The sequence below is a fragment of the Leptopilina heterotoma genome, unplaced genomic scaffold (genome assembly GCF_015476425.1).
Source record: "Leptopilina heterotoma isolate Lh14 unplaced genomic scaffold, ASM1547642v1 Lhet_58, whole genome shotgun sequence".
NCBI classification, from domain to species: domain Eukaryota; kingdom Metazoa; phylum Arthropoda; class Insecta; order Hymenoptera; family Figitidae; genus Leptopilina; species Leptopilina heterotoma.
Genome location: NW_025111131.1, coordinates 726,545 through 739,728, shown reverse-complemented (window position 1 = coordinate 739,728; position 13,184 = coordinate 726,545). Strand labels below are relative to the sequence as shown.

The following is a 13,184-nucleotide window of genomic DNA, read 5'->3' as shown; positions in this document are numbered from 1 at the left end:
GAAATCTTTACGTTTTGGGGCCCCCTGAACCCGAAAAACATGGTCCGGCGAGTCCGTATGTCTGTGTGTCTGTCTGTCCGTCTGTCTGTATGTATGTCCGTCTGTAGACCAAAATCTTGCAGGCACAATAACTTTTGAAAATCTTATTTGATCGTTTTTAAATTTAACACGCTTAAAGTTGGTATAAAAATGAAGGCTAAGTTCGTTAACCAGCCATTTTTGTTAAGAACTACAGAAACTACAGTAGTTTCAAAATTTTAAAAACTCAATTTTTTCAAATTTTCAAATTTTTAACTTTATATTATTTTATATTAGGAAAATACAAACAACTTTTCTCTATAACATTTTTTCATAATTTTTTTTATAAGTTTTTGGGCCATACCAACTTAACTGTTTTATAAAGTTTTATTTATTTTCTGAAATGTTAAAACCTTTTTAAAAATCTGTAGTTTACAACAAAATAAAGAGAACACTTTTAACCGTTTTTTTAAATTATTTTCTTTTGCATCAACAAAATATCACAACATGTTTTGTCAATATTCAGACAATATTGGTTTCTTTATTAAAAATATAAAATTTTTTTGGCTGGAGTTGAAGTGTAACTGACGTGTTTAGTTGTGAAGATGACAAGGTGACGAACCCGATGCTGAATACTTCCTAAAAATTATTTAAAGATTTACATGCAAACTTCGTAGTATTATTTACTATCCAATATTAAAATTAATTGTGTAAAGGTTTACATGTCCCACTTTATTGAATGTTTAGCCTGAAACTTTTCTAAAAATTAAAGTTATTTTTTTATGTAAATCTATTATAGACGAAAATTCAGCAAACCATGTTTCTGCGAAGAAAGTAAGTAATTAAGAATAATTTCACACTTTTAATTAGCAGGACTAAAAATTTTCTTAAAAGTGTACTTAATCTTACAATCATCAGCAAACAAAAATAGGTGATGAGAATGTTATCCTTAAAGTCGTAGTAACTTTAAGAAAACAGTTTGATAAAACATATAGTAGGAAAAAGAAAAAAGTTTTATAAAACATATAATAGGAAAAAGGATCAAGAACGCAAGTAATGCACAATCTCCGCGGACGACTCCGAGCGAAGCGAGCTATTTGCGCGCCAAGCGCGCAACAATCCACGGAGCGCGACGACCAATATTTCGCGCGCCCCGAGGCGCGCTGAAACTTGCAAGCGAAGCGCGGATGAGAATGTGTCCGCCCGAAGGGCGGGCAGATTTTTTTCTTTGAAAATGCAGGTCGTCAAAGTTAGACCAAAAAAATTTAAAAAATTTGAAACAATCTTTTGAACAGAAAAATAATTTTTAAAATTCAAACCTATTTTTTTAATAAATTTTCTTAAAAAATCTACACCATATCATTAAAATTATTATTTTTTAAAAATATCTAAATAAAATACTGGCCAAATTAGGTACTTCTGTAAAGTCTTATTATTTTCAAAATTTTATCATCTTTCAAACCATATGTCGAAACAAATTTTAGTTTTCATAAATTTTATTTTTAAAAACTTTTTTTATTTCCTTGAAAATGGATGGACTTACAATTTTGACCGTGGTACGGTATTTTATTTTGAAACTGTCAACATAATACAGATTTTATAATAAAAATTAAAAAAACCATTTTGCATTTTATGTTAATCTATTTCAAATACACATTTTGCATTTTTCATTTTAAATAAGAAACAGAAAATCATTTTCCATTTTAAATAGGTTTTATGAACCTATTTGGCGTTTTGTATTTTAAATAGATATGAAAAACCATTTTACCCAGCTCTGCTCTCTCACCTCTACTGCCTGCCTGCCTGCACAGGCAGGAGCAATGAGAATAAGGGAGAAAAAACATTTAATTTGAATTTTCTGACTCTCTTACTCTTATGTGTTACCATGACTACCTGCAGGCAGTAGAGCTGTGCGAGCGCCTTCAGTTTCTGAGGCCAAAATAATATGCATTTAGATATCATTTTGTCCGCACCCAGTAAGAAACGAAAAATTGAAAAGGATTGAAATAATTCAAACTCTGTATGGTGTAGTAGAAATTATCCAATACTTTTGAATGCCATTTCTGTCCAATACTTTTCTATACCATGATAGGACCACGTTTCGTCTAAAAATGAATGCTATTCAATTCTTTTTGTAATTTTTAACAAAGACAAAATTTTTTTCTGAATGCTTTCCAATCCCATCCGAAATTATTACAGCCTGTCATTATATCACTTTTCAATTTTTCATTGGAACCGCGTTTCTGCATGCATTCAAGCAATCTTCTGGATTTTTGTAATTTATAAGATACATACAGTGGCAGATTTTGAAAAAAGTGTTTGTGTTCAAAGAAAAACTTGCTGAAAAGTTGATTGTTTACCAATTTAACATCATTTAAACGAGTCAGGGCCGTTATTCTGTTAGACAATAAATCATAACCTAAAAATTTCAGAGACCTTTAAACACTTTTAACCCTCTTAACTGATAATTTAATAATTATTCCTTTTTAAAATAGCAAATAAATTCATGAGTGCAGTTATTTAAAAGTAATTGAACATTCTATATGTCAACAATATTAGTATTATATTATATTATACTACTGTCGCGGAATTCAGAAGCATAGGGCAGAAATGGTATTCAAAAGGATAGAATTTTTTTAATGCTTCTTAATCTTTGCTTTCTTACTGGGTATTCAAAAGGATTGATATCGTTATACTTTTCATATTGCTCTCACTGGATAGAAAAGTATTGGACAGAAATGGCATTCAAAAGAATAGAATCTTTTTAATACTTTTCAATTTTTCGTTTCTTACTGGGCAGCAACTTAAAATAAAGTACTTTTATTTTAAATGTATATCATTAAAGAAAATTGTATTAAGAGTTGTTCAAAATAATTTTTTCAACATTTTTAAAACATTAATATTCTCTTAAGTGATAAACAATGACTTATTTCACAAACGCGCAGAAATTTAAGCATCCGCAGCAATAATTAGCGCACTTATCCTATGTCTGTTTACTATCGTTTACATTAAAGTGATAATTAAATATATATATAAGGACGTTTTCTATATAGAGACAGCAATTTATTTGTATTGCTTTGTAAAACCCGGATTCATATTGACGGTCATAGAAACATTATAGTACATTGTGCAACGAGGACGAGAAATGCGTGCGTCCGAGGTACACACGACATTTTATACAAAACGAGAATGTAATCCGCGGTTACTCGGTGCGTTTTGAGAGGGAAAGCATGGCTTTGCTTCAAGTAGTAGTTTTACGGTCCTAGGACCGTAAAACTGCTGCTTGAAGTAAAGGCATACTTTGCGTCTCAAAAACGCGCCGAGAAAGCGGGGATTACATACTTGTTTTGAATAAAATAATTAAAGAAAACATTTTCTTAGAATAGTAGTACTAGAATATTAGAATAGTGTACTATTATACACTGGCCTTAAAACCAATTAGACTCTACATCAATCAACATGAATAAAGAATTTTACGAACGAATTCTCCATCAATTTGGACAACACACTCTGAATGAAATTAAAAATTGGATTAAACTTAATTATAGGATCGCTCGAAGGAAGAACCAAAGGAAATTTCTATTTTCTTAGAATGTTTATTAACTGTAGTTTATTTCTAAAAGCCAATTTTTTAAAAAATGTTTTAGGATTTTTTAAAATAAAATATCAAAGTGAAAAATTTGGGAAAAGAAGCATAAAATTTTAAATCATTAGAAATAAAAAAACCAAATTTTTTTTCTAAAAACAGTCCTTTTAGGAATAAACTATAGTTGATAAAGAATAAAAAAAAAATTATCCATTAAAATTTAATTTTTCTAAATATGTCAATTTTATATATTATTGTCTATAAAAAAATTAATCTTGGTATTTGAAATAATTTTGTTAAAAATTTTTTTTTTTAAGGTAAGTATAATATTAAATAATAATAGATATAATAACAATAATAAATAAATAAATAATAAATATAATAGTAAACAATAAGAGTAATTGACATTTTATATTTTTGTTCCTCACGTTCATTCCTACTGTACCACGCAAACGGAGCAACCTGTTATGGTCCGCCATGTCCAACTTCTCATATTGAGCTATCGGTTTGATATGTTTCGTAAAACGCGGATTGATATTTACGCCTATAGAAACATCTAATCGTCATAAGAAAGCTTGTTTTATATTCTCTATTAAATATTATTTTTCCCTAAATCGCCCTTTTTTCATTTTCTGTCTGGATTTTTAAAAATTAATTATCAAAGTCAAAAATTACACCAAAAGAGGGGAAGTTTTCGACTTTGATAATTAATTTTTAAAAATTTAGACAGAAAATGAAAAAAAGGGCGATTTAAGGAAAAATAATATTTAATAGAGAATATAATTCAAACTTACTTATGACGATTAGATGTTTCTAGGAGCGTAAATATGAATCCGCGTTTTACAAAACAAAGCAACAGCTCGATGTAGGGCATGGCCGACCATAAGGTTGAGTCCACAATAAAATAAATCGTCTCGATTTCGATGCGCAGTAATCAAAAATGTATGTACGCGCATCGAATCGTCTTGAAAGTCGAGACGATTTTTAGCTATTCTGGAATCAGCCTAACAGGTTGCACCGTTTTCGTGTTGAAAGTGTTTACGCTATGGTAGTGTAGGGACGTAGATGATCAACAAAAATAATAAGTCATTACTTTAATTATTTAATATTATATAAATAATTATATTTATTTGTTTATTTATCTATTATTATTTAATATTATTCTTATTTTTTAGAAATGTTATAATGGAAAACTATAAAAAAAGTAATGTAAATTTTTTATGAAAATATTATTAAACATAATTTTTGTCATAAAATTGGATCTTTTTTTTGAAAAAAGTCCTTTTTACGAAACACAGAGGTACTCAGAATTTATTTCCAAATACGAAAACCATTTTTGTCTTGAGAAAACGACGTTGATGTTTGCAAATTTCTTCTAACAATTTTTGAATTCGATTATTAAATTTTCGTCTTTTTTCAACACATTACTGCTTTTTTTATTAAAAAGGGCATTTTTTAAAATTTATTTTCCTAAATTATTTCATATCATAATTCTTATTCATGAAAAATAGAAAATACAGAAAAATTAAGATCAAATTTTGATCAGATATTAAATAAATAAACAAATAATTTTCCATATAGAAAAATTGAATAACAATGTTAGTTTTAGAATTTTCAGTTTAAAAACAAAGATTTTTTTCAAAACAATACTTTTTTAGGTAATTATGAAAATCATCGATTTCATTTAGAATTTTTTTTATGGATTTAAAAACATATTTTCTACCAAATTACGCGTGTGTTTCGAAATTCACCAATTTTTAAGCAAAATGAAAATTGAAAAAGGGTCAAAATATTTTCTGTCCGCTTTTATTTTATGACCGTTGAATTCCTTACAAAAAATTACTTCAAAACTAATTTTGTGGAATATTTAAATTATATTTTTCTTATACCTACTTAAAAATACCAATAATAAAAATAACAATAAAAAATTTAAAAAATTATGCACTTCATAATTTTTTATTATTTATTTTTTTGTTTACTAAATTTATGTTTAATAATATTTTCATAAAAAATTTTCCTTTATTGTTTTAATACTTTTTGATAATAATATTTTTAAAAAGTAAGTATAATAATAAATAATAATAAGATATAATAACAATAATAAATAAATAAACAAATAATAAATATAATAGTAAACAATAAGTGTAATTGATATTTAATATTTTTGTTCCTCACGTTCATTCCTACTGTACTACTCAAACGGTGAAACCTGATATAGTCGGCCATGACTAACCTCCAATATTGAGCTGTCAGTTTGCTATGTTTTGTAAAACGCGGATTGATATTCACGCCTATAGAAACATCTAATCGTTATAAGTAAACTTGTTTTATATTCACTATTAAATATTATTTTTCCTTAAATCGCCCTTTTTTCATTTTCAATCTGGATTTTTTTAAATTAATTATCAAAGTCAAAAAATTGCACCAAGAGAGGTGAAAAGAGGGGAAAAGAGTGGAAGGTGAGGAGAAATCGCTTGCTACGCCTATGTGTACTTTTAAATATTTCCCACCGTGCAGCGTCCTTAAGGAAGAAAACCTATCACATGTCAGTCCTGGCAATCCAAAATTTTTTTTTGTGTGCCGGTGTTATTTTTAATAATTTTTGCAAAAGTCCATAGAGAATTTTTAAATCTATTTTTATTCAATTAAACATTTTCAAAATTCAATTATTTCTAAAAATTCATGCTATGCTAATGCTTTAAATATTCAATTATTATCTAAAACTTTTACTGATATTCATTTTTAAATCAATTTTTATTAGAAAAAATTTCTCTGACCAATTCTACTTTCCCTGACTTTTCCCTATGAATTCCCTGATTTTCCTGGCCTGTGGCAACCCTGTGATTTTCAGTGACTATTTTTGCAATTTCAATCAGTCTTTTCAGTAATATTTAACTGATTTTCAGTGAAATTTCACTGATTGTGATGGTTTATAGTTTATAGTGATTTTTGAGTAAAAAAGGGGATTTTAATTTTTTAAAAGGAGATGATTGAAAAGTTGTAATCGTTCCAATTAAAGAAATTTAATTTAAAAAAATTTTAAACCTATTAATTTAAAATAAAAAAAAAATTTAGGATCATAAAAGGGGATTCTACAGTTTCAAGGAAAGAAATTTTTCAAATTAAGAAAAAATTATTATACTGTAGCGTACACAGTCATTACTAGAAAAATTAATCACAATATAAATTATAGACCTGCCTCTGATAATTATATATTTTACTTATACGAGTTTTTTTTTTAATTTGAATTCCTGGTCATTTCCTGGTCAATTTTATAAAATTTCCCGGTCAAATTTTTATCAACGATTAAACACTATTATTGTATAATTTTTTAAATGATCAAGAATGAGAACGAAAAAGCATGAAGACAAACTATGTATTTAGTTTACTATGTTATTAGTAATTTTAAACTACAGTTACATTCGCGAAATTAAAAAAAATTATCATTTTTGGATTGTTTAACAAATTTAAAGAACAAATAGTAGGAAGAACACAAGAAATTCCCGGTTTAAGAAAAAATCCCGGTCATTTCCCGGATTCCCGGTCAGCTCGCCACCCTGTTATAATATATATAATTATTGGGCATTGTCGACTATGCCTGGGCAATGTCTAAAATGTTCATATCATACAACTTTTCCGGGCAATGTCGTCATTGCCCGGTTCAACTTAGGCAATATCGAAAATACTATATAATATCGCCTTATACCTCATGATATATATGTTACGGTCAATGTCGATTATTAGGCATTGTCGACAATGCCCGGGCAATGTCGACATTGCCCGTCAATTTCGGTCAATGTTTGAAAATTTTCAAGATATTCAGCTTTTCCGGGCAATGTCGACATTGCCCGATCTATCTTGGGCAATGTTAAAAATGCTGTCGATGAAGTAGTCATGATATAAACAAAGTTAATATTATATCCTTCGCATTCAACTGCAAGAACAAATAAAAATATTATTATTAACACGAGAAGAAAAAAATTGGCATTATTGAATAACATTGCCCAAACATGAGTGGGCAATGTCGACATTGCCCGGGCACTAACACATTTCTTTGACCCTTATTAAAAATACTCGGGCAATGTCGACAATGCCCACTCATTTTAGGCAATGTCGAGATTGACCGGCTATGTCGACAATGCCCAGTGATTTTGGGCATTGTCAACATTGACCGGGCATTGTCGACATTGCCCAATAATCGACATTGACCGTAACATATATAAAATTAATCACACAATCCGGTTTAATTAAATTTTAAAGGATTTAACATCTAAAAAACGTAATGACAATTTTTTTATTTCTTCTGACGAATATGAAACGTGTGTTTCATATTGCAGTCGCAAAAGCACAATGGATTTATGTTTATGATTTACCAAGACCACTTAACAAAATTTATGAACTTGCGTCTTCTTAAGGACGTCCATGAAAAAATGACTATTTTTTTTATCGTTTTTTCGTTAAAAAATTGTTTAAAAAATCTTGAAAAATTTGTTTTCACCGAAAAAAGGCTTTCGTAGAATACACTTAATTTTTTTTTGAATAAAATATTTGGAGGCGAAATTTTTTTGGAATGATAAAGGACAGTACTTTGCAGGGAGCTCATCCCCATTTTGACAATAATTAAGCGAAAAAGTGATTTAAAAAAATAAATAATGTGGAATATATAACATTGCCCGGGCACTGTCATATTTTACTGAATTTTGTTAAAAATACCCGGGCAATGCCCAAATCAATAATCAACATTGACCGTAACATATATTTACTTACGAAATGTACTCGACAGGAAGCATATGGGGCAAAATTCCTCAATTGTCCTAACTTAAAATAACTTAAAATCGAAAGTCTTCAAATCGAGCTGATTTTTGCACAAACTTTAATAATATGGGAGAGAACTTTACCCATAAAATATTAAGACATTTTATTAAAAATTGTAGGGGGGAGGGGGTTAAAGTTTTTAGTAACGTGTGAACAGTGGATTCCTTTAGCTAATATAGCTAAAATACAGTAGAGTGGACAAAATTTTGACCTATATGTTTTCGAAAGGTTTTTTCCTCTTTCGAATGGTGTAATTTTTTTTTTTAATTAACAATTTAACTTATTTTTTTCAAAGTTAAAAATATTTTTCACTTTTTTTTGAAAAACAGAATTTTTTTTCTTTTTTTTTGCTTTAAAATAAAGCTTAATATGTGTACTTTCCATACTTGATTAGGAAAAAATGACGTTTTTTTCGAATTATTAATTAATTAATTAATAAAAATCAGTAAAAAATTACTAAACAATAAAATATTTTTTAAGCAAGTAAACTTTTTTTAATTAAGAGATTATCATCGTAAAGCTTACCTAATTCCGCATCCAATAAGTATAATTACTTATTGGAATGAATAATTACTTAATGGCCTTGAGTATTCCAAAGTTGTCAGCGCGTTTTTTATATACAGATTTGTTATTTTTCATAGAATAATCAAGGGTTCTGTTAATTGCTCAGCATTGGTATCAAAGGCTCCACCTGTAAATTTACGTTCTTACAATTTAATTCGTGTTTCATCCCATAGAACTGACTATGGTAAAAACTCAGCTATATTTCTAGAATGGTTGCTGAGGAGAATGAATATTGTGATAAAATTGATGTCTTTAAGCAAAACGAGAACATATTTACTAATAATTTGCGAAAACAAGTCTTATTGACAAATTAATTTGCGACAGTACTTACTTATTTTTATAACCGTTTTTGTATTAAGGGCTCTGCCCGTATAAGAATCTTAAATAAATAATTACACCTATTTTTACAAATAATTGTTAAATGAATAAATAATTGAAAATTTATTTATTAATTTTTTGAAAAAAGGACATTTTCTTCTTCTTTTTTACTTTAAAATAAAGCTCAATATGTGTACTTTCAATACCCGATTAGAAAAAAATGCCGTTTTCTTTTGTGTTTCGAATAATTAATTAATTAATTAATTAATAATAGTAAGAAATTACTAAAAAATTAAATATTTTTCAAGCAAATAAACTTTTCTTAATTATGAGCTTATCATCGTAAAGATTGCCAAATTCCGCATCCAACAAGCATAAACTAAGCTTTATTTGAAAAAAGAATAAAAAGAAAAAATGTTATTTTTCAAAAAATTAATAAATAAATAATCAATTATTTATTTATTTAACAATTATTTATAAAAAACTGTTGAGTTTATGCTTGTTGGATGCGGAATTTGGTAAGATTTACGATGATAAGCTCATAATTAAGAAAAGTTGATTTGCTTAAAAAATATTTCATTTTTTAGTAATTTCTTACTATTATTAATTAAATAATTAATTAATTATTCGAAACACAAAAGAAAACGGCATTTTTTCCTAATCGGGTATTGATAGTACACATATTGAGCTTTATTTTAAAGCAAAAAAGAAGAAAAAAATGTCCTTTTTTCAAAAAATTAATAAATAAATTTTCAATTATTTATTTATTTAACAATTATTTGTAAAAATAGGTGTAATTACACTTGTTGGATGCGGAATTAGGTAAGTTTTACGATGATAATCTCATAATTAAGAAAAGTTTACTTGCTTAAAAAATATTTCATTTTTTAGTAATTTTTTACTGATTTTTATTAATTAATTAATTAATAATTCGAAAACAAAAAAAACGGTATTTTGTCCTAATCGGTTATGGAAAGTACACATAGGTATTAGGCTTTATTTTAAAGCAAAAAAAGAGAAAAAAATTTTTAATTTTGAAAAAAATAAGTTTAATTGTTAATTAAAAAAACACTTTTCAAACGTATTATCACAACCTGTTGAAGTGAACGGAAAATAAAAGTAAATTGTACATAAAAAGAAACTACACTGAAAACGTATGCTCTGCTGATTTTTTTAAGTGTGGTACCATAAATATAATACTATATAATTGTTAAAATTGTGATAAATAATAACAAAAAAAATTTTACCCAGGTTTCATTACAAATCTTGGAGACACTGGTGCAATCTTAATCAGGATATAAGACTTTTAGTAAAACATCGAAATCCGAATCAGTCGCAAAACATGAATCAACGATCGAAACGAAATCGAAAAAATCGCCAAAATCCATATAACACTGAGGAATCGACTTTTTACTGGTTTTCCAATCACAATCATTATGCCGATCCATTTTATTCCTTTTACATGAATTCCAGTTACGTTTGATATAATTCTCGTTATTTATTATTTTTAATAATTATATTTGTTATTGTTATGATAATTATTATATTTGTTTTACAGAAATTAGGTATTTTTTATATTGTTTTTTTAAAAGAATGAAAAATACTAGTTTTTGTTAGTTGTGTTACATATTAACTTACTATTATTTATTTTATGTTGAAAGTATATTGATTTTTTTTATCATCACACTATAAAAAAAATTACATATCTATATAGAAAATTGTAAAAAAAATCAACTCAGCCCAGGCGGAAATTTCCCACTGGCAGGGTACCGCGCCTGTACAGACGTCGGTAAGACTGTACTGGCATGGGTCCGCCTGACGACCGGAGCGGTGCAGACATTCTACTGAAACCTGACAATGTGTTGTAGTGGCTGCGCGCCTGGCTCGGTACAGATTTAATGCCGCCGAACAACCGGCGTTGTACCGGCATTCGTCCGTCTGGCAACCAGGACGGGCCAAATTTTGTTCCGAAAGATGACTCGGTCCAGCGGGACCGGCGTTCTACTGGCATTCGTCCGCCTAGCAAGCGACGCGGGCCAAATTATATTCTCTATTAAAAAATAAAATAAAAAAAAATATTTAATTAACTATGCATGGTGCATGTTAATGCCTTTGTACGCTTTTATTACGAAAGACTGATTCCCAAAGATGATTAAGAAAAATAATAATAAAGTATATATTACATAATTTTCGTTTTTTTGCGCTTTAAACCTTAAGTACCCCGTCTTGACCCACTCTCCCCTACAATACCGCTAAACAACAACTTATATATAAAGTGAATAATAATTTTTACTCAGATATTTTTCAATATTTTAGCATTTTATTTATATTATGCAAATAAATTAAAAGTTTTATTATATTTTTATTTAATCTTCAATGTTTTTAATATTTATCTTTATTTTATTATTTAGGAATAATTAGTTGAACTTTATAACTATTCGAAATCAATACAAAATTAACTAAAATAAACATTTGTAACTTACTGCGTTTCATTTATACTTTATAACTGTTTTTAAAGAAGAGAAAAAGATTAATGTAATTAATTTGAAAGAAATATTAAATATTAATTAACACTCACCTTGCATAGTTAATTAAACATTTCTTTTATTTTAATTTTTAATAAAGAATATAAGTTGGCCCGCGCTGGTTGCCAGACGGACGAATGCCAGTACAACGCCGGGTGCTTGGCGGGCTGAAACCTGCACCGAGTCGGACGCATTTTGCAATAGAATCACAGTGCGAATATACTTTCGGATATTTAAAAATTAATAATACAAAAAATGTTTAAAGCATGATGGATTAAATTTATTATTATTATTAATTTTTATTATAAAAAATAAAAATAGCAAAACTTGTCAGATTTTAAAAGATATTTGTGGTAAGATTTTTAAAAGCGAATTTATAAAAAAAATTATCCTATATAAAAATAAAACTAATTTGAAAACTAGTAACAATTACTATATTCTAAGCATATTCTTATTAATAAATTAATTAATAATTTTTAATTCACTTATTTATTGATTTATTATCAATAAATAAACAAATAAGTAATATTAAATAAATCCAATCAAATTTGTTTAATATTACTTATAATTTATTTATAATAAATCAATAAATAAGTAAGTAAATAAAATTAATTAATATATTAATAATAAAATAAATTATATAGTTCTCAGTCGGTAGAATGACTGTACCGCTCGGGTCATTAGACGGACGAATGCCAGTGCAACGCCGGTTGCTAGTTGGTATAAATTTTGATCCGACGGTCGGATCAAATCTTGTACCGCGCCTGTACTGCCGACAGTAGAAAGACTGTACCGAACGTCGGATCCGACTTTGTACCGCGCCAGCAGACATTCTCATCCGAATCGGTACAGACTGTCTGCACTGGCATTGACTCTCCAATTCAACCGGCGCGGGCGCTAGACGGTTGGACGATCCGGTATTCGTCCGACTTTTCCGCCTGGGAGGTGGAAAGAAATTTTGTTTCATTACAATTATTATCATTTTTATTATTACTATTAATATTATTATCATTAATATTATTATTACTATTATTATTATTGTGACTATTATATTTATTATGTAAATTGTGATTTGAACTTAAATTGTTAAACTACAAAATTTTCCGACGTAAACTAATAGCACCTGTTTTTTATATACCTAACTATTAATTTATATTTTTAAGAAATATCCATTATTAAAGTTTTTCCGCCATTTGCTCTTAGGTTTAAATAATTTATTTATATTTTTTAACAATGTTTCATGTTTAACAATTATTAAGAATTCCATTTGCAATTTATTTTCAACTGTTATAATAAACATACAGAGAAAAATTTTAACAAGTATTATTATTTTCTCAAAAAAAGAAAAATTATTTTTA

The 13,184-nt window shown here is 27.8% G+C and overlaps 1 protein-coding gene across 2 annotated transcripts in view; it reads left to right on the top strand.

Moving 5' to 3' along the window:
* LOC122508887 (E3 ubiquitin-protein ligase MARCHF2-like) overlaps nt 1–11,621 on the top strand; it is a 49,559-nt gene extending 37,938 nt beyond the window's left edge. For both annotated transcript variants that reach the window (XM_043622545.1, XM_043622544.1), the window contains exon 4: nt 10,553–11,621. In XM_043622545.1, the coding sequence (XP_043478480.1) occupies nt 10,553–10,784 (232 nt within the window). In that variant the 3' untranslated portion in view covers nt 10,785–11,621. The remainder of the gene's footprint in view (nt 1–10,552) is intronic.
* The last annotated feature ends 1,563 nt before the right edge of the window (nt 11,622–13,184 follow it).